At 48.6% G+C, this 18670-nt stretch overlaps 5 protein-coding genes across 5 annotated transcripts; 2 read left to right on the top strand and 3 right to left on the bottom strand.

Annotated features, from left to right (window-relative positions):
- Positions 1 to 4045: 4045 nt before the first annotated feature.
- On the bottom strand, positions 4046 to 5984 carry BDW43DRAFT_21218 (alkene reductase). The gene is made up of 2 exons (XM_032039275.1): positions 5711 to 5984; positions 4046 to 5656 (listed from the first exon to the last, which is right to left on the bottom strand). The coding sequence occupies exon 2, from the start codon at positions 5390 to 5392 to the stop codon at positions 4271 to 4273; it is 1122 nt and encodes a 373-aa protein (XP_031893919.1). The 5' UTR covers positions 5393 to 5656; positions 5711 to 5984; the 3' UTR covers positions 4046 to 4270.
- Positions 5985 to 6297: 313 nt separating this feature from the next.
- On the bottom strand, positions 6298 to 8569 carry BDW43DRAFT_304882 (uncharacterized protein; the record flags this gene model as incomplete). The annotated part of the gene is made up of 9 exons (XM_032045691.1): positions 6298 to 6440; positions 6553 to 6730; positions 6773 to 6856; positions 6890 to 7143; positions 7183 to 7254; positions 7294 to 7299; positions 7336 to 7887; positions 7942 to 8205; positions 8425 to 8569. 9 exons carry the CDS (start codon positions 8567 to 8569, stop codon positions 6298 to 6300), a joined length of 1698 nt encoding a protein of 565 aa, XP_031893918.1.
- Positions 8570 to 10004: 1435 nt separating this feature from the next.
- Positions 10005 to 11329, top strand: BDW43DRAFT_21097 (uncharacterized protein). Its single transcript, XM_032039254.1, has 2 exons — positions 10005 to 10554; positions 10633 to 11329. The coding sequence occupies exons 1-2, from the start codon at positions 10066 to 10068 to the stop codon at positions 11092 to 11094; spliced, it is 951 nt and encodes a 316-aa protein (XP_031893917.1). The 5' UTR covers positions 10005 to 10065; the 3' UTR covers positions 11095 to 11329.
- A 513-nt stretch (positions 11330 to 11842) lies between these two features.
- BDW43DRAFT_317157 (putative chromatin assembly factor 1 subunit B) lies at positions 11843 to 14305 on the top strand (the record flags this gene model as incomplete). The annotated part of the gene is made up of 6 exons (XM_032048469.1): positions 11843 to 11946; positions 12012 to 12027; positions 12112 to 12214; positions 12276 to 12512; positions 12572 to 13646; positions 13696 to 14305. The coding sequence occupies 6 exons, from the start codon at positions 11843 to 11845 to the stop codon at positions 14303 to 14305; spliced, it is 2145 nt and encodes a 714-aa protein (XP_031893916.1).
- Positions 14306 to 14464: 159 nt separating this feature from the next.
- BDW43DRAFT_304879 (trehalose-6-phosphate synthase) lies at positions 14465 to 18125 on the bottom strand (the record flags this gene model as incomplete). The annotated part of the gene is made up of 4 exons (XM_032045690.1): positions 14465 to 14494; positions 15282 to 16652; positions 16710 to 18042; positions 18103 to 18125. The coding sequence occupies 4 exons, from the start codon at positions 18123 to 18125 to the stop codon at positions 14465 to 14467; spliced, it is 2757 nt and encodes a 918-aa protein (XP_031893915.1).
- Between the last annotated feature and the right edge of the window lie 545 nt (positions 18126 to 18670).

The following is an 18670-nucleotide window of genomic DNA, read 5'->3' as shown; positions in this document are numbered from 1 at the left end:
TGGATTCCTACACCATACTTATATGGATGGCCCAAAAATGACCGGAAGCAACAATGGTATGAATACACTCTCGCCGGAGGGTTGTCATTCTTCTCTCACGATGACTTTTGTTCCGTTGATCGGCCGGGATATTATGTACTTACTGGCATGATGCATCAGCGGTGGGAAGAAAACAACAACAACAGCAATAAACCTTCTGTTCCCCCAACAAGGACTGATCAACATAAAGCCAAACTCAAGCTAGAAAGCTCCAGGATGTCATGGATTAGCATGGATTAGAATACCCGGAATCGGTGGCGGATTACGCACCAATGATTCGCCCCGAGTGATCTCGACCCACGGACTTGACCGGCTAGGTTTAACGCCGGTGGGTTTACTTACTCCGCGCTAGTTCACTTAGGTTGGTAGGCTGTTTCGTTCGCGCCCCCGGCACGGTAAGTGGTGGAACTTATCCACTTAGTCTATTTCACCGTTTCTGTGGAAGCTGATTGCTATACTCCGTAGCTCCGCCCTCCCCTCTTCCATTTCTCGCATTTTGATGTTCAAACTTCACAGCCTCACTGCTGGCGTACGAACAAGCTCAGATGTCAAGACAGGGACCCATCACCAACCGCCTATCATCATTTAATTCAAACCCCTGGACAATGATATTGCCTGTGACCAGAAGCATATATAACTCATCGATCGCTCTCCCAGCCGAAATAAGGAGTGGCACATCACCATCCGTTCAGGTTACTCAACTCGGTCCAGGTACTTTGTTGGGGTAACACGAGATGATCTTCCTAGAGCGAAACGCGGCTCGCTTCACGAAGAGTTCAGGAACAAAAGAGATTTGATCTACAACTTATACAACGTTTGTTTGTTCCTCGGGCAACTACGGACACTGACAGGATTATTAGTAGCTTAGTGTGTACTATAAATTTTGGCCATCTATTTGCTCCAATCATGTCTTTGACGATAGATAGGTAAGGCTCTCGAGAAGATACTGGTGGGCTATATCCGCACACCTGCAACCAGCCGACTCGTTCTGGTGTTTGACAAGTAGCGTCTTTACCCAAGGAGTTCTCCGTAATCCGGTCAATAATTGATACTTGGCACCAAAGGGGCAGAGAAGAGAAAATTTAGATTAAGCAGAAAACATATGGATGGCCAGACCAGGTCTTTCTTGGCAAAAACAAATTGTCGGTTCAGCCCCTACTGCAAGCCATCCTAATTATTGGGGGCTAAATTAAGCTGCATACGTAGCAGATTCCAGGGCAGGTCCAATTGGTTGGACCTGATCCCACGCATGCGGGTTTTTTTGTTGCGTTGTTGATTAAACTAATTAATAACATTATCAATCCTTGACTCCCATGGATAAGGCCTGTCACCCGGGTATTAGGGTTCTATTCATTAATCTTATGCAATTGGTATTAGCAATTGAAGCAATTTCCTATCGTATGCGAATGCACACACAACAAAGCATTAACGGCCCGAGATTCAAGCCCTTCGAGTCTCCAAATTCAACAGGATTATGTAAGAAGCATAAAGAGTGGTCAGCTATAAAGTCATCAATTATTATGACAATATACGTATGTATATGTACAAGGTTCTTCCCCGCAAAGTCTACTGCCCTTGGCGCAAATACTTCACAAAAAAAAAAATAGAAAAATACTCAACCGGTCACGTGTTCTCGCTGTCAGCATTCCTAGGTTAGGATGGGATGTTACAATTGACTTACTACCGAGTACTATATCCCACCGGTCCGAAGGAGGGAGAGAAAGTGTGGGGTTGCCATGATGCAAATTTGTCCCTACATACGAACTGTACAGATACTAGTCTGGTTCTGGGACATGTTGTGTTTGATTTTTGTCCACTATACTAACGACCCTTTAAACCTAGGTTATTACTCCCAGTCCTCCATTGCCCCGGGACCCTTTGATACACGGTTAGATTCCACGATCAACTTCCCCACAGAACGGTGTAGATAGTCCACGTGGAGATAGAAGGGCCTAGTTATACAAGCCATCGGACAAACCAAAAAGTATCTATCCTAGTATCCCCGAATAAGGTGATAAGATGTCGTTCTTGGGGGTAATACAGACATCTATTCATTGTTCATTTGGAGGAACTAAGCCCTAGGCACCTACCGTGTTACGTCACTGAAACATGTCCAACCCCACCCAAATGGCAAATTATTCAATATCCGGCAGATAGTGTTTTGTTGCCCAAGTGCATCAATAGCGGGAGAGCTTTTTGGGTGACACGTCGACTTTTCATTTCTTTGGTTCTTGGAAGTTCATTGAGAAGACTGGTAGATGAGTGTTGTTAGATCATGGGAGCGATCGACGACATCGTGTGTACTCCGTACTAGTACAGTACATACATCAAAGCACATATCTTATTTGCTACAAACAAAGACCAAAATTAAAAGAAAATCTACTCCATACTCCAGCCAAAGGCACACAAAAAAGTCATACCCCCAAAAAAAAATAAATAAATTAAGCGTAGAAATCCGAGGATTCACCACGTGGCTCCGCCCAGACCCCCGGTACCGAGTGCCTCTACTGCAGCCGAGTCCCGGGTCATGGTCACCGAGAGTTTCATTGTTTTGATTCGACGAAAATTACTCAGCCTCTGGTTAGAAGTTGGGGAACTCTGGACCAGTGAGGTATGCCATCCATTTACTCCAGAACCTCCCCGGTTCCAGAAGGTAATAAACCAAGGAATCCTTTCGGTTCGGCGGAGCGGAACCCCAGTATCGCAGGAGCCGAAAAATATATTCCGTTGAGAGAAAATAATACCGTGAGGCGAAGAGCTCAGCCAAGGATCCCAAGATACGGGAAAAGGTCCCACTGGGTGGGTGAAGCAGAGTTTCATTTTCTAGACCCCGCGTGCGGAATTGTCGACTATGTGATATCATTCTCATTCTCCCTCTCTCTTGGCGGCGGGGAATGAAGAACACCTCTTGGATCAACACAGCAGAGCGGGAAACCACTGAGGATTAAGGTAAACAACCTTAAAAAAACACCAGAACTGTTGTCATGATCTGCAAGGGAGAACTTTGTTTTTTCTATTCCTTCAGTATACATGCTCAATATTTCGACTGAGACTAAATCTACTTGGTAGTGGGTTCACATGAACCAGCGTATGTATACGACCGGGATTCGAATAGTGTCACGATTTTCTGATGAGAATGCAAAGCCTGACCGCTCCTTCGCTGGAGATCTACCTCCGTGTGTACAATACTTTCCCTTCCCCACAACGCTAGAATCCTGCTGTATTCCCACCAGCAGAAAAATTGTTCACGAAGCTGCGATCGCAGCCGAAGAAATCCTACTTTTTGAGATAGTCTACCAAGTGGATACTATCGACCGGCGTCATGCATCTCGATGGATAGAGAGGTGAGGGGTTTCCGATCTGCATGCATACTTAGTCCCAACTACTGGGTATGTGCAGGAGCCGATATCAAATCGTTCGCATATCTCGACTATCTATCTTGACTAACTCAACCCAACTTCATAGTGACCGTATAAACTTTCCCCGGGTGGACCAGCTTTCGCCATCACTGGACCATGTCGCTATCCGCCGGGTTCCGCTTTCCCAGTTTACATGCCTTGACTCCATTCTCCGTGGTCTGGTGATGAGATGGAAAAAAGTCAAAAGCGACAATCACATTGCGATAGGTGAATTACGCTTATACCTCTTTACTTCCAGAAACTTCCCTTATCCTGTTTACTCACCGACATTTGTTCTTCGTCAACCCTTTAGCTTTAATAATGCCATGCTTGAATTCGAAGCGCATCCCCTCAAACCACCGGTGCTAGAACGCATTCTCTAGCAGAATGGATCATACAGACGATCCAAGTCGGTGAGGGGTCTTGTGTGGTGGAGATAACTCTATTGGAATATCACTGGGTACCCAGGGGCAGAGCGACTAGTTGGCTGAATATGAGAATATTCGAAACCGTGAGACAAGAAAAGATTTTATTCGAACTTTTCCAGTGACTCCATATAGTGCCTATGGGAGCCTAGGGCATACCTGTAAATGATCCAGTAATTTTCCGAGTGGCTTTGCTATGGCAACTCGGGACATAATCCCAGACACTAACAACACATCTAGCAATTCTACAAGATGTAGCATGGCGCGAACAGAATAGCCAAATATCCAATGAAATATATATGATGTATGTACAGTCTAATCTAGTTCAGTCAACTCTATCACACAGCCTAAACGCCCGACATATGCAATGCAATGCAAAGAAAACACACATTAACAAAGCAGAATAGCTCAAGCAGCCACCTGTACCTGTGCAGCCTTGAATTCCTCACTGAACTCATAATCAGTATACCCCTTGGGGTCCTTGACCAGATAAAACTTCTCCCTCTCATATGCCCTCAAAGGAATGCCCGACTTGATCTTAAACGGTAAATCCGGGTTCGAGGTGAATGGCCTCCCCATAGCCACAAGGGTATCATAATCCTTATAGCGGAGGTCAACAGCCTCCTCAGCCGACTTAGCCTTATACCCACCGGCAACAATAACAGGACCGGCATTCTCATAAGCACGGAAGAAGAAGTCCAACGACTCCCCGCCCGCAACATCAACATCGGTATTACCTGCAATGCGCGGCTCAACAAGATGCACATAGGCAAGGTTGAACTCCCTCGTCTTGCGCGCAAGGTATTCAAACTGGGGGACGGGGTCAGCCATCCGCATGGCTTGGAAGGTACTAAACGGGCTGAAGCGAATTCCGGTCCTATCGGCGCCAATAGCCTCAGTCACGGCGCGGGTAACCTCAAGGGCAAACCGGGCGCGGTTCTCCACGTTGCCGCCCCAGGCATCCGTCCGCTGGTTGGCCGTATCCTGTGTAAACTGATCAATCAGGTAGCCATTGGCGCCGTGGATCTCGACGCCGTCAAAGCCCGCTGCGATGGCATTCTTCGCCGCCTGGGCGTAGTCGGCGATGTACTCGCGGATCTCACCTTCGGAGAGAGCGCGGGGAATGGGACCGTCAGGGCTAGAAGGCACGGCACTGCTGGAGACGAGATCGTAGCCTTCTTTCTTGAGAAGGGTTGGGTCGGCGACGCGGCCGAGGGCCCAGAGCTGCATGAAGATATACGAGCCCTTGGCGTGCACGGAGTCGGTGACGGTGCGCCATGCAGCGATCTGGGCTTCACTCCAGATACCGGGGACATTGGAGTAGAGACCTGCGCGGGGGGAGATAAGGGTGGCTTCGGTGATGAGGAGGGTACCCGGGACAGAGGCACGTTGTTCATAGTGTTCTTTGACAATGGGCAGGGGCACGTGGTCATCGTCGTTGCGGAAACGGGTCAACGGGGCCATGGTGATGCGGTGGGCGAGTTGCATGCGCCCGACTTGGAGGGGGGTGAAGAGTTTGGAGGTGGACATTTTTTTCTGAAATGATCTTAATGTGATTCAACTGAAAGTTATTCTTCCCTTTTTCCTTGTTTTTCGAAGGGACGCTTTGGAGAATTGAGCAAAAAGTACGGCTTTTTATAATTGGTATACTTAGATCTTGATTTCCAATCATTGGGTTCACGTAAGCCACTTGACAAAGCTAATTTTAAATCTCGGGAGTCGGCACGTGTTTTGCTAGAACTTTCAGTCAGTATATTACTAGAATCTTAGTAATGGAGTTCCATGATTAATGATCTTTTTCTTTCTGTTAGTAGTCCTCACTTTGATCACGTATAGAAATACTCATACCACAGTATGGCAGAGATTCGATGCATGTATGGACTGAACTGAGCTGTACATCAAATTTCTGCTGGATGCTTAAGCTTATCTGATAATCGCCACCGTTCGGAAATTTTACCCCCGAAGACTAACCCAACAACGATAATCCGAACTCATCGCAATTAGTACAAGAGAAGATATCGACACATACAGATGGAACAAAGCTAGTATATATATGTACTCCGTCGCATTATATTGCCGAATCTCGGAATTTAGCGCCTCCCCCATGCTAAGAAAAGCGTCAATTGCCCGTGAATCATCCTGAACACCTTATATGCTATCCTGTTTCGGCCTTCCTCGCCACTAGTAGAGAAGAAATCAAAAGTCAAAGAACGAAGTATCCAAAAAAAAGGTAAAAATAAAAAAGAAATAAAAATATAAAGAAAAGGAAAGTTCACGGAACCCAAGGTATACTGCCATCGCGGTCATACATAATCATCACAGAAATGGCGAAACTGTTGCAATGCTGCGGGGTATTTGAGAACGGAAATCGAAGAAGAATCAAAAATCAACTTTCAAGGGTTCGTGCGGCAGCTTCAAGCTGCGCATTAAACGCCTTAATTTGGCTCAAGAGCCCCCCCTGAGCCCCAGGGGCGCGGGAGCTCACGTTCTCCGCAACGCTTCGGAGCATGAACTCGAGCCCGACAGTCAACAACGGATCGGACGAACCTTCCTCGTCCGAGTCGCCTGCAGGTCGGTTCTGGCCTCGTTCAAGCGCTAGATTTAGGCTGTGTAGGGAATGGTTGATATTGGAGCGGGCCTTACACAGTGTTAGCTACAGGGTCACCAAGGGCATCGTTGCGTAGACCGACTTACCAGACTTGCATTTTCCTCCTCCGAATGCTTCCTTCGAACGGCATCCATCTGCAATGCCACCCCCTCTCTTTGTTTTCGTAGTTGATACAGCCGGCTGCGCATATCCAGCATTTCCCGCTTAGCCTTTTTCAGACTTACACCCAACATGAAGTTACTGTCGAGCATTTCACTTAGCTCAAGAAGCCGTCCTTCGAGCTCCGTGCCAAATGCTTCTACTGCTTTCTTCTTGGTAGTCCATTCCGAGCGCCGTGCTGCATTGTTCTCGTTAGAAATTCCGTTCTTGAGAGTTGTAAGCGTCTTCTCCAGTGTTTCTCGGCAGATCTGACTAAGTACATCGGCGACATTCACGCCTCCCCTACTAGGGAGTTTGGTCTTCCGTCTCGTGGAGAGCTCATCGGCGGACTCTTCTTCCTCGTCTGATAGCTCGGAGGGTTGGGAATAGCCTCCAAGAGAAGCGGCATTGGCGAGGCGATGCACGGTCACGGGGACTGTTTCCCCACGAGGTTGTCTGGCCTTCCTTCTTGCGCTGCGAGGAGCCTCCTCCCCATGTTCATTCCGAACCGTAGGATCTTCCTCTGGCTGGGTTTCTTCAGGAGGCTTATTAGATAGTGATGGTCGGCCACGACCACGTTTGGAGACTGAAGTTGGCTTTGGCTCTCTTGGAGCATCAGGTGGCCGCTCGGGTTCAGGCTCTGGCTCTGGCTCCTGTTCCAACCTTCTTCGCCTTCTCTTCTCACTAGCTGCTTTTTGCTCCTTTGGAGTCTCGGGTTCGGGCTCACTCTCTGGCTCCTGCTCCTGCGCTGACCTCTTCCTCCGTTTCCTCTTCTCGAGAGGTGGCTCTGGTTCCTTTGAAGTCTCAGGTCCAGGTTCTGGTTCAGCCTCTGATTCACTCTCCTGCTTCTGTGCTGACCTCTTGCCCTGTTTCCTCTTCCCGGCAGCATGGTTTTGCTCCTTTGAAACCCCAGGTTCGAGCTCAGCCTCCGGTTCTGGCTCTGGTTCTGGCTCCAGTGATGACCTTTTCCTCCGTTTCCTCTTCTCGAGTGGTTCTGGTACCTTTGAAACTTCGGGTTCGGGTTCTCGTTCTTGGTCGGGTCTTTTTCTCCGTGTCCGCCTCTTGGCAATTGGATTGGATTCCTTTGGAGCTTCAGGCTCACGCTGGGCGTCAGGCTCAGACTCCAGCTGCGGTTCTGGCTCCTGCTCTGACCTGCGTCTTCGTCTTTTCTTCTTGCCAATTGGTTCCGGCTCCTTTGGAGCTTCAGATTCTTTCTCTAGTCCAGGTTCAGGTTGCTGCTCGGGCTCCGACCTCTTTCTCCGCCCCTTTTTCTCGCCGGCTGGTTTAGATGCTTCTACACTCTCCAGTTGCTCGGAAGATTTCTTGCCTGGACGTCCGACTTGCTTTGGTTCATGATTCAGTTCCGATGACTTTTGACGCAGCTGGCGGCTACTTTCATGGGAATCAGTATCGCCTTCCTCCGGCGCGTTATCCTCGTCCAGAGGCTGGCCGTTTGATGTTTCACTCGCAATGGGAACTGCCATAGGTTGCTTTGCTTTTCTTCCTCGAGGTCTTTCCGTTGTCTGTTGCTGGGTAGATATGCTCTCGCCTCGCACGCTTTCGGTCGAGGCAGCCTCACTGTGTGCACTTCCCCCATCTGTGGCTGGGGATGATTGCGTTGATGTTCGAGGTCTGTCTCTCGGTCGTTTCTCAGGCTGGGATCTTGGAGACTCTGCTTCCGTAATTTGGTCACGATTCACCTCCGACGGTGGCTCTTGTGGCGCTAGTGTTTGAATGCTGTCGTTGGCAGTCTCCAGTCCCTCAACTCTCTGGGACCGGCGCTGATCGGCACTAGACCCCCGTTGTTTGTGCTTACCCTTTGCAGTGTCTTCGAGTACAGGTGTTCTGTCTGCTTCGGGTGGTTCTCTTTGGGCTTCCGGAGACTTCTGGTTCGCATCGCTACGATCTGGATGCTCGTCCGCCAGGGGTGGCGCCTCGGGTGCGGGGTTATCCGGCACCATCGCAGTAGTTGAATCCAGCGTTTCTTGAAGTATCTGCTCCGTTTGAGGTGTATCTGCAGGATTTGGAATGGCTGGGGATTCGTCGCGTAGTTCTTTAGGTTCACTGAGAACAGGGCTGGTTTGTTCGGTGCCATTCTGAAGGTCCGGCGAATCTCGTTTTTCATGTTGCGCAATTTCTTGATCGGCGGATGTTGGTGAAGTCCGAGTAGGGGGCTCTATGACGACATTAGATGACTTTGTATGCCCATGGTATTGTCCTATGCACGCACCGATCTTTCTTCTCTTACCGCTTCGCCCGAGGTCTAGCGCATCATCGTCCGGTATGTCGAATGTTGACGGCCGTTCGGGAAGTGAATTACGCGCCCCGCCTGGAGTTCGTTGTAGAGGTACATGCTTTTTTGATGATGGGGGTTGTATTTCCGGCAATAACAGAGGAGCTTGTGTATTCTCCGAAGCTGAAGGTACCGATGGTGGTGCGTGAGGTTCAATCGTAGTGTCAACATCGGCGGGTTGCGGTGCGGCCTCTTCGGTCGCGGGGGCGAGGCCAAAGGAGAATCCAAAGTTCACTTCCTTGATCCTGCGTGTTCTAATCCATAAAATGCAGCATTAGTTATTTATTATCCTGTCCGATCGGTCGCGGGGTAAGAGAGGCGCGTACCCTGCACCGCGCTGCCGCATTTGCAGCCGCTCCTCTCGATCTGCAGCTCTCGTTAGTTTGGATACAAAACACTATGACTACATTAAGGGGGCCGTACTGGAAGCCATGATTGAGAAGCGGCGCCTTGCCGAGCTCAACGCGCAATCTCACGCTGTTTGTTTCCAAGGAGGTGTTGCGCCGAAATCAATGATGGGGCGTGTTATGCATCATACTTTCGGGGATGCTGAGTTACCGAAATGGAATAGTTTGGTGGTTTCTTCTTCGGGAAAGGCGTGGCCTTGACGCTTGGCATCAACTATATGGAGTAGGAGTAGGAGTAGGGACCTCAAGTCCTTGTTCCAGTACTTCTCTAGTGGTTAGTTGAGATGTTTTATATTAGTCTCTTTCAGTGTAATACCTAGTTCTCTTCTCGGGGAGTCCGTGAGGTACAGGCAAAGATAGAATTGGACAATCTAAGTACAAGAAAGTCATATGATGAAATAAATATATATATCCACTTCAAAGCCATGTATTGAGGCATTAGAGTAGTTTTCAGGTACCAGGTGCGAGAAGTAGACCTCGAATATAGCAATAATTGAATGAGCATATCATGAGTATGGAATTTCTGAACCTGCAAGGAAAAGCGTGAAGCATAGAAGAAGTAAAAGAAAGTAATGATGATTTATTGCCATTCGGCCCAAAACGGTTTGGTGGCTTCTGCTCCGCCCCAAGAAAGTCGATCACCAAGTAAGTTCTGCTCCGCATATTCTTTTCGCTATCAGTTCTAGAAAATTGATTGACGCCAACAGCGATCGGACGTCACTACCTCTCGCTCAGATATCTAGAACTTATCGCATCCATGGGTTGGTTTTGGGGTAACTCGAATCAGGAAGACCCGGTCAAGAGGCTCGACCCCGGTCTCCGAGAATACCTCGAACATGAAGCTCCAAAGAAATATGTCCCTACAGCCGCACAGGATCCTCCCAAAACAGTAAACCAACAGGCTCAATCGTCGCAACAATCAGCTGCAAGCGAAGCTGCTGATTCCTCGAAACCGTCCGTTCCCTCCGCCTCTCTTTTCCCCGACGGCCGCTATGCCCATCTCTGGAAGACCTACAAGCCACCTAATGACGAAGGCACCGAGGCGAAGGGTGCTTCCCGGGTGATCGAGAAATTCAAGTCGCGCAACGATACCGTACACCGTGCAGCAATGGAAAATTGCGCATTGGAACATGAGGATCTGACACTGTGCTTCCAAAACGGTAACTTGCGGAAACGAATTATGTCTCGTATGACTCTGTGTTCTGAAGAAAATGGGAAGTTCTCTCGGTGCTTTACTACGCAAGCTGTAAGCGAAGATTATTTCATTGACCCCTTTCTGCTTTCGTTGCGGTCGCTGCTTAGGCAATTGCTTATACATGGACAGAAATTTCTCCAGGCCCTGGGCTACGCATCCTCATTCGATTCGGATGACGAGAGAGAGGAACGGATTCAGATGCATGCGGACAAACTCTACCACGAGATGCTGGATTATGAGAAGCAAGTTGAAGAGGCCCGAGCGGCTGGCCAGGAACCACCGCCTCTTACATCCCTCTTCAACCCTAAGGCTCGATCCCAACAGCAGAAAGCTGAGAGTACCACGGGCTCCCTGGAAATCCCTGGTGGCGAAGCTATTCCGTCCGGGTTCAAGCCATCCAAACCACTGGAACAGCTCACCCCACATGAACGCGAGCTGGAGATCCGAGCCCACTATGCACAATTAGAGCAACAGAAGATATACGCGCAAGAAGCATCTCCATTTTTGAAGACGCATGATGACGCGCGGCAGAAACGACGAGAGAAAGCCGTGAGCTGGTTTGGAGAGACGGTGGGCAAATGGGTCACATAAATTAAATTTACAAAAAAAATCGACACTTGACGGGTTTCATGAGTGTTCTGAAAGGGGTTCGCTCTTTTGTATTATTACTACTTTTTTGTTGTTATTGTTTCTCGTTATTACCCAATACCTACATGGTTTAGAAGATGAAGGCGCATTCTTGAGAGCATTTGAGATTGATATATATGATATGACATATATGATAGCCAAGGATGGCACATAAGAGAAAGAAAGAAATGAATGTTATGGATTTCATAAAGATATTGGCTATAGTTATGTATACTAAAAAGTAAAGACAGAGAAATAGAACTATAGTAGAATGGATGAAATGCTGACGGTCACGCCGTTGTTCATTTGTTCGGGCGCGTTCGAGACACGAAAGAAAGTCCGACACGGGAAATGACGAACTTCACTTCGTGACCAACTTGTTTCCCTTCTTTGAAACCTCTTGGTTGTTGTGCTAATATCTCGGGTAGTTCCTCCCTTATGAAATAAACCCTCCTCCAAACTACTCCCTCAACTTGTGTGGCGGTTCGTCGGCCAACTTCCTCCGATCTGATTTCCCTTCTCTTGTTCCACGGCTCCCTGATCAACCACTACTACTCTACTCTCTCCTCCCGCACCGTCCTGCAACAACTCCACCCCCATCTTTCATTTTAACGCAACATCGCTCTTCCCTGTTAAGCCCCGACTTAAACAAGATAAACCTTGGTCACCATTAGTCAGTCCCTGGGGAGCCCATTGAGCTTCCGTGCTCACCATGAAGGCTACCCCGTTGCTCATCGCATGGCACAACGATAATGCCCCAATCTACTCGGTTCATTTCGACCCCAATGGCAAAGGTCGTCTGGCGACTGCCGGAAAGTATGATTATATATTCGATTAATGTCTCTTGAGGATCGGCATGCTAATCTGTATGGGCTCTATAGTGACAACAATGTCCGCGTACGGTCCCCTCACCTTACCTTTCCCCTCGTGACCCCCTTCTTGTGATCATTGCCACCATTTCTGACAGAGACTACCACACAGCTATGGAGAGTAGAATCGACAGGCGAAGAACGAAAGGTGTCCTATCTGAGCACCCTGGTCAAACACACACAAGCCGTCAATGTCGTTCGGTTTAGTCCAAAAGGTGCGGCTATCAATCCTTCACGCGGGGAAAGTTTCCCAGTGGTATCTAACGTCTCATCTAGGCGAGATGCTGGCATCTGCCGGGGACGACGGTAATGTGCTTCTCTGGGTACCGTCAGAGCTGCAAACCCAGGCTCCACTGGGAGAGGATCGGTCGGACGATAAAGAGACATGGAGGGTGAAGCATATGTGCCGCTCATCTGGAGCTGAGATATATGACCTAGCTTGGTCTCCAGATGGCGTATTCATCATCACGGGGAGTATGGATAACATCGCGCGGATATATAATGCCCAAACAGGTTGGTTTCATATGATTTCGTATTTTTCAGGCCCTGGATGCTGATTCTTGATCTCTTAGGACAAATGGTGCGCCAGATCGCGGAGCATTCGCATTATGTTCAAGGAGTAGCTTGGGATCCCCTCAACGAATTCGTTGCTACTCAATCATCGGACCGCTCTGTGCATATCTATAGTTTGAAGACGAAGGATGGCCAGTTCACCCTTACCTCTCACGGCAAATTTCTGAAGATGGATCTACCAGCCAAGCGCATCTCGTCTAGCAGCCCGGCCCCCCAGGATACTTCTGTTCGATCTCAGCCGCCTGCCAACACTTCAGCTGCAATCACGTCCCCAGCGCCGTCGACTCCGGGCACGCCTATGGCTAACCTGCCAATGGATCCTCCACCTGTATCACATAGCCGCCGGTCCTCATTCGGCTCCTCTCCATCGATTCGTCGCTCTGCGTCCCCGGCACCGTCCCTACCGCTACCTGCGGTCAAACCCCTGGAAGTACCGTCACCGGGGCTCCTAGGTGGTCTGGGCGTCAAAAATGCTAACATCTATGCCAACGAGACTTTCACCTCCTTCTTCAGACGATTGACTTTTGCTCCCGATGGCAGCTTGCTGTTTACGCCCGCGGGCCAATACAAAACTTCGCATGCGTCTGCGACAGATCCCACCAAGACTACGGACGAGATCATCAATACCGTCTACGTTTACACTCGCGCAGGTTTCAACAAACCTCCAATCTCCCATCTTCCTGGCCATAAAAAGCCATCCGTTGCAGTGAAATGCTCTCCAATCTTTTATACCTTGCGACAGGCTCCTCAGCCTGCTCGTCATATCACTTTGGATACCTCTTCTGGGGAGGAGACATTTGCCTCTTTACCTGACCCGGTAGTAAATTCAACAACTGACCGTTCTCCTATGGAGCCTCCGTCATCGGCACATACCACTGACGAAAAGCCCAATCAAATTTCGAAAGATGAGAGCCCTTCCACCACTCCAGGGCCAATGCCTGTTTTCTCCCTGCCATATCGAATCGTATACGCCGTGGCTACTCAGGACTCTGTCTTGGTTTATGATACTCAGCAACAAACCCCGATATGTGTAGTCAGCAATTTACATTTTGCCACATTTACTGATTTGACATGGTAAGCTTATTCTCTTGCCCCGACAGCATCATGTCTTAACAGCTATTAGGTCGAATGACGGCTTGACATTGATCATGAGTTCGTCGGATGGTTTCTGTTCTACCCTCTCGTTTGCACCGGGAGAGTTGGGTCAACCTTATACTGCTCCTATATCAACTGCTCACCAGACTGGGACGTCTGGGTCCATGGGTCACACAGCAAACTCGGCGAAACCAAGCCCGGCCATCGCTCCAGGCAACACAACTCCAATGGCGCCGGTTCCTCCGGCAAGCCCTGCGCGGTCAAACTCTGTATCTTCGATTGCTACACAGTCTACTGCTGCGCAGCAAACCACGGGGTCTGTTGTCAACAATCCTACACCAACACTCGGGTCTGTGCCGCTAGTGACAGCAACGCATTCATCACAACCGCCAACTCTACCACTGAATACGCCGCCGCAGACACCCATGTCGGCCGCCTCCCAAAGTGGGACAAGCACCGTCAGCAACAGTGTCCTAGGCAAGAGAGCTAGTGAGTCCGAAAAAGAAGAAATTAAGGATCAGAGTTCCGTTCCACAAGTACAACCGCCAAAGAAGAGACGAGTAGCACCGACCCTCGTTTCCAGTGGCAACGGCCCCTCTTCGAAAGATGAGTCTCGGAACACCGACGTTGGTGGCTAATGTTGCTTGTTTCACCAAGCTTCATTTGAACCCTCCCAGACCGATGTATAAAACTTTGTTCTCTTGCCTGTTGAGATTGCGGATGACTCGAGTGCATACGATATCTTTGTCATGAGTAATGTGTCTTTTCCTTTCGTTCCACAAGATTTCGTATCATGTTTACGTCCTGTGGGATTCACCTACCGTGTTCTGGGATCTTGGTAGAGTTTTAATATTGTCATGCATCTGCTCACTCTTGGCGCTTCTCGTGCTTTCCTACTTCCCTCCTTTTATCATTCGTTATCATCCAATCGACACTCTTTTTCCGGGATACCTCTACATCTGCGGTCTTCCTACCCTATTTTCGTCGAATAAGCTCGCAATAATTGGGCGTGAGGTTGGAATTTATTGGTATTATTATTCTACGGCTGTTTCCTTTACCTTTTTACTTTTTTGGTCCTTGTGCTTCATGCTACGAATTGCGTTGTCATGTGCAAGGAAAATATTTAGCCGGTGTGTGGTATATGCTATGCTTCTACGGTTGAGACCTAAACAGACTACTCGACGGTTACCTTGTGTATGCTACATGATATTCCTTGGGAGCAAAAATATTGTTCTTGACACGGCTACTCTGTGTTGATATCCGATATCCAATGTTTTATTCTTCTTATTCTTCTTTACCTTGACTGGCAACCTATTGAGTAAGAATAAAAATGCATTTTCTTCTAGACACACATTACCATTATATCCCTCCAGAAATCGTTTATCTTAGGAAATAGCCAAATTTAGACAAATTTAGACAAATTTAGACAAATTAAGGAAAATGATGAGAATCTTGAAACTACGTGTGCTCCAAGTGAAACCGAAAATAAGGTCTTGGGCGATAATGTTGGTCGAGTGCGGGCTGAGAGTCTGTTCAAGCAGCGTGAATATCTCCGTTGACCCCGTTGATTCCGTTGACTCATTTAAGTCCGTTGACCCCGTTGACCCCGTTGACCCCGTTCATCCCATTGCACCCCTTCTCGTCAGGATAGTCATAGCCACCGTTTGTTATTGGGGAACACAGAGTGTTTACAACATTTGCCACACTCATGTCGCTGGGGAGTACGGCTTTGGCCTCGGTGGCATGCTCGCCGACGGTGAGTGTGGTAACACTTGGGATCATGCCACTGGACTGTAAGCGGTTTGCCCATCGGAACAAAGCTTCATCGCCGCGGGAGCCGCCCGCCACGAATAGGAAGTCTGGAAGTGGGCCTAACTGGTCCATGATGAACTCGGCAGCTTTTGCTTTTGTTATATCCAAAGGTTCAACGCTCACTGCACCATCTGTAAGTACAATGCGGATGGCTTCGCTACCACGCGTACCATTGATTTGATCAGCAAGATCGGAGGCCTGTCGGGCAGCGATTTCGGGGTCTTGAGCATTGTTATACAAAAAGCTTAGTATGCAGCGTCGCTCTTCCAACTGGCTCCCTTCGGTCCTCTCCTGGTAGTACTGAATCACTTTGCGGATCCCGTTCCTCCAGTCTTTGGCTCTTGCCATGTCTACCAACGCCTTCCATTGAGTTTCTCCAATACCGCGTACGAAGCAGCCGTTTTCGGCGACGAGTCCCACCCGAGTGGAGACTCCTTCAAGGCTCGATTCAAGCTGTTCTGGGCTTTTGTTACTGGTCACGTAAACCATGTTCTTAGGATCAAGAAGCAGACGGTCCAGGAGAGAGACCAAAGTAATGGATAGCTTTGAGTCATCGCATTGAAAAACTCCATCATCCTCGAGAAAGAATAGCCGTAAGTGGGATTTTTCATATGCTTCTTGCAAGGTGCGTACCGGTAGGGACGAGACTTGACTCAGCTCGCGGGATAACTGCGTGCTGTGTGCTTTGTGAAGAGCTGTCTGAAACGAATTGTACCAGGCGATGGCCGTGTATGGTGCCTTTTTCTCAAGCAGATACTCCCAGTTATGCTGTTTCTGATCTGGCGACATCTCCAGTGCCTTGTAAATCGTATCTGCAACCTCTCTGTAGTCCCATGGATTGACAAGCAGACCATGGCCACTGAATATGGAAGCGCTTCCTGTGAATTCACTAAGAATGAGAGATCCGTGGTGCTGCGAAGTAATTTTTCCATCTTGACAGTGGATGTAATCGTGACTTGTAAGGTTCATGCCCTCCCTCAGACTGGTTACCATGAAGATATCAGCCACGCTCATTAAAGCCAAAAACTGCGAATAACTGATGTCTTGTCTCAAGAGTACAAGAGGTTGGTGCGTCAGTGTCGAATACGCTGAATTTATTCTCATAGCAATCTTCGAGACTTGCGCCTCTAATTCAGGCAACTCCGACGCCGAAGCGACTTGAACAAGGACAACCTGGGTTAATTAGCATATAGAGCCTAGGACAAAGGGGATGGTTCAGCTCAAACATACATTGTCTCTCCATTTCGGATATCTCTTCAGGAACAGCTCATAAGCTAAAAGCTTTTGTTTGATACCACCAGGAGCATCAAGCCTATCTCGAGCGACGATCAAACGTTTCCCACTATATCTGGAGATTATGTTGGTAATCCAATCCTTTACCTCGGCTGTCTGACGCAGCTCATCGAGCGCTTGGATGTCAATCCCAATAGACGAACGTTTCACGTGGACAAAGCGTTGTGGAAGTTGAACCCCGTCGACGGACACTTCTAAACTGAGCAACCTGCTACACGATTGAAGAAAATGGTAGCAGTACTCCTCTGTTTGGAAAGACACAAGATCAGCGCCCAGAAGACCGCTGAGTAAAGCGCCTCGTGCATTGAGACACCTAAAAATTTCAGAAGAGGGGAAGGCGGCATGCATGAAGAAGCCAATTTCTGCCTTTGGCAGCTTTTCTCGGAGCATTGATGGCAGGAGCAGAAGATGATAGTCGTGGATCCAAATACTATCACCGGGGCGCCAACACGCTGCGATGGTGTTTGCAAACGCTTCATTCACTTTCACATACTGCTTCCAGGAGTAGTCGTCGTATTGGGTGTGTCGGGGGCTTTCTTGCATTTGATAATGAAAAGCTGGCCAAAGGACAGCACGGCAAAAATGCGAATAGTGCCCTTCAAACTCATCATCGCCGACGAAGACCGTGAGGGAATTATAGTCATCCTCGAGTGTCTCTGCGATGCTAGCGCGTGTTTCATCTTTGAGTGAATCGGTCGGCATACCCAGTGTGCCTACCCACATTTTGTCTGACAGGATTCCTGCTCTTTCAGCAGCATTGACAGCGTTGCGTAAACCACCATTACCCTGTTCTGCTGCTTTCACAACCCAATCATGATCACAGAGTAACGCGCGCGGACTTCCAGGATCCTCTTCTGAATCTGGGGTCAGCAGTACCCCATCAAGGTATAATGGCTGGTCATCTTCGTCTGCTAGGTTTGGACGGCTTAGAATCGATGGCGCAGGAGGACCCGTAGCCTTGGAACGAGGTTGATTAAATTTACGGCTCTGACCCCAAGAAATGACACGAGGTTCACTGGGGCCAGGGCCGTAGGGGTCATCCGCGGAAGGGATCTCGCCTGCAGCACGCGAGATGTAGGGCTTAAAGATCTTCTCATCTTCCGTCGTAGCGCCAGGGGTGAGAGATAAACTGTAACCTCTCGAGTGGCGTTTCCGTCGGGTCTCAGCGAGACGGCCTACAATCCGGTCATCTGAATGCGAGTAGCTGGTGGATGATTTCCGTCGATGCCTGTATTCTGTGGCACGGAAGTCAATGGTATAGGGGAGAAACCTATTAAGACCAGTTAGAATGCCAGTGAAACAAAGAGAGAACTCGAAAGAGAACACTTACAGTGAAACGAGAAAGACCGTCATGGATTCGACGTTTTGAGAGTTTGGGATTTCTACCGAAGTTGAAGAAAGAATCTAATTGTGAGTCTATCCACTGTCAAAGAAGAAGAATGCAAATTAAAGTTGACATATACAGTTTGTGGTTAGGTAGTTGAGGAGATGTACATCTGGATTTATCGGACCAAGGGATGTGAAAGGCTGAAGAACTCTATATTCTATATGTTTTTGCAAACCAATGGAAAAGCGATCCTGAAACTTCCGGCGGGTAATCGTTTGGCACCCAAGCAGCATAGTGAATGACCGAAGATCTGGGTGATTGGGCCATGGAACGGATGTTGAAGCAGGTAAAAGTGAAAAAAGAACATTCTGGGCTTTTCGGTGTTGCGACACCAGGGAAGGGAAAAAGCAGGTGATGGATGCCTCAAAGGAGGGGTATCATTTTTTCTGCCTTGGCCATGACTCGGGCGCGGGGCTCGTCCGATGGAATGATGGAATTGAGACTATTGGTGTCACAACGCAGCCAACCGCATCAGAAAGACACAGAACCTGCTTGGAAACGTTGGAACAGT

This window comes from Aspergillus alliaceus, assembly GCF_009176365.1.
Source record: "Aspergillus alliaceus strain CBS 536.65 unplaced genomic scaffold BDW43scaffold_101, whole genome shotgun sequence".
NCBI classification, from domain to species: domain Eukaryota; kingdom Fungi; phylum Ascomycota; class Eurotiomycetes; order Eurotiales; family Aspergillaceae; genus Aspergillus; species Aspergillus alliaceus.
The sequence above is the reverse complement of the archived record's forward strand: the minus strand, read 5'-3'. Positions and strand labels throughout refer to the sequence as shown.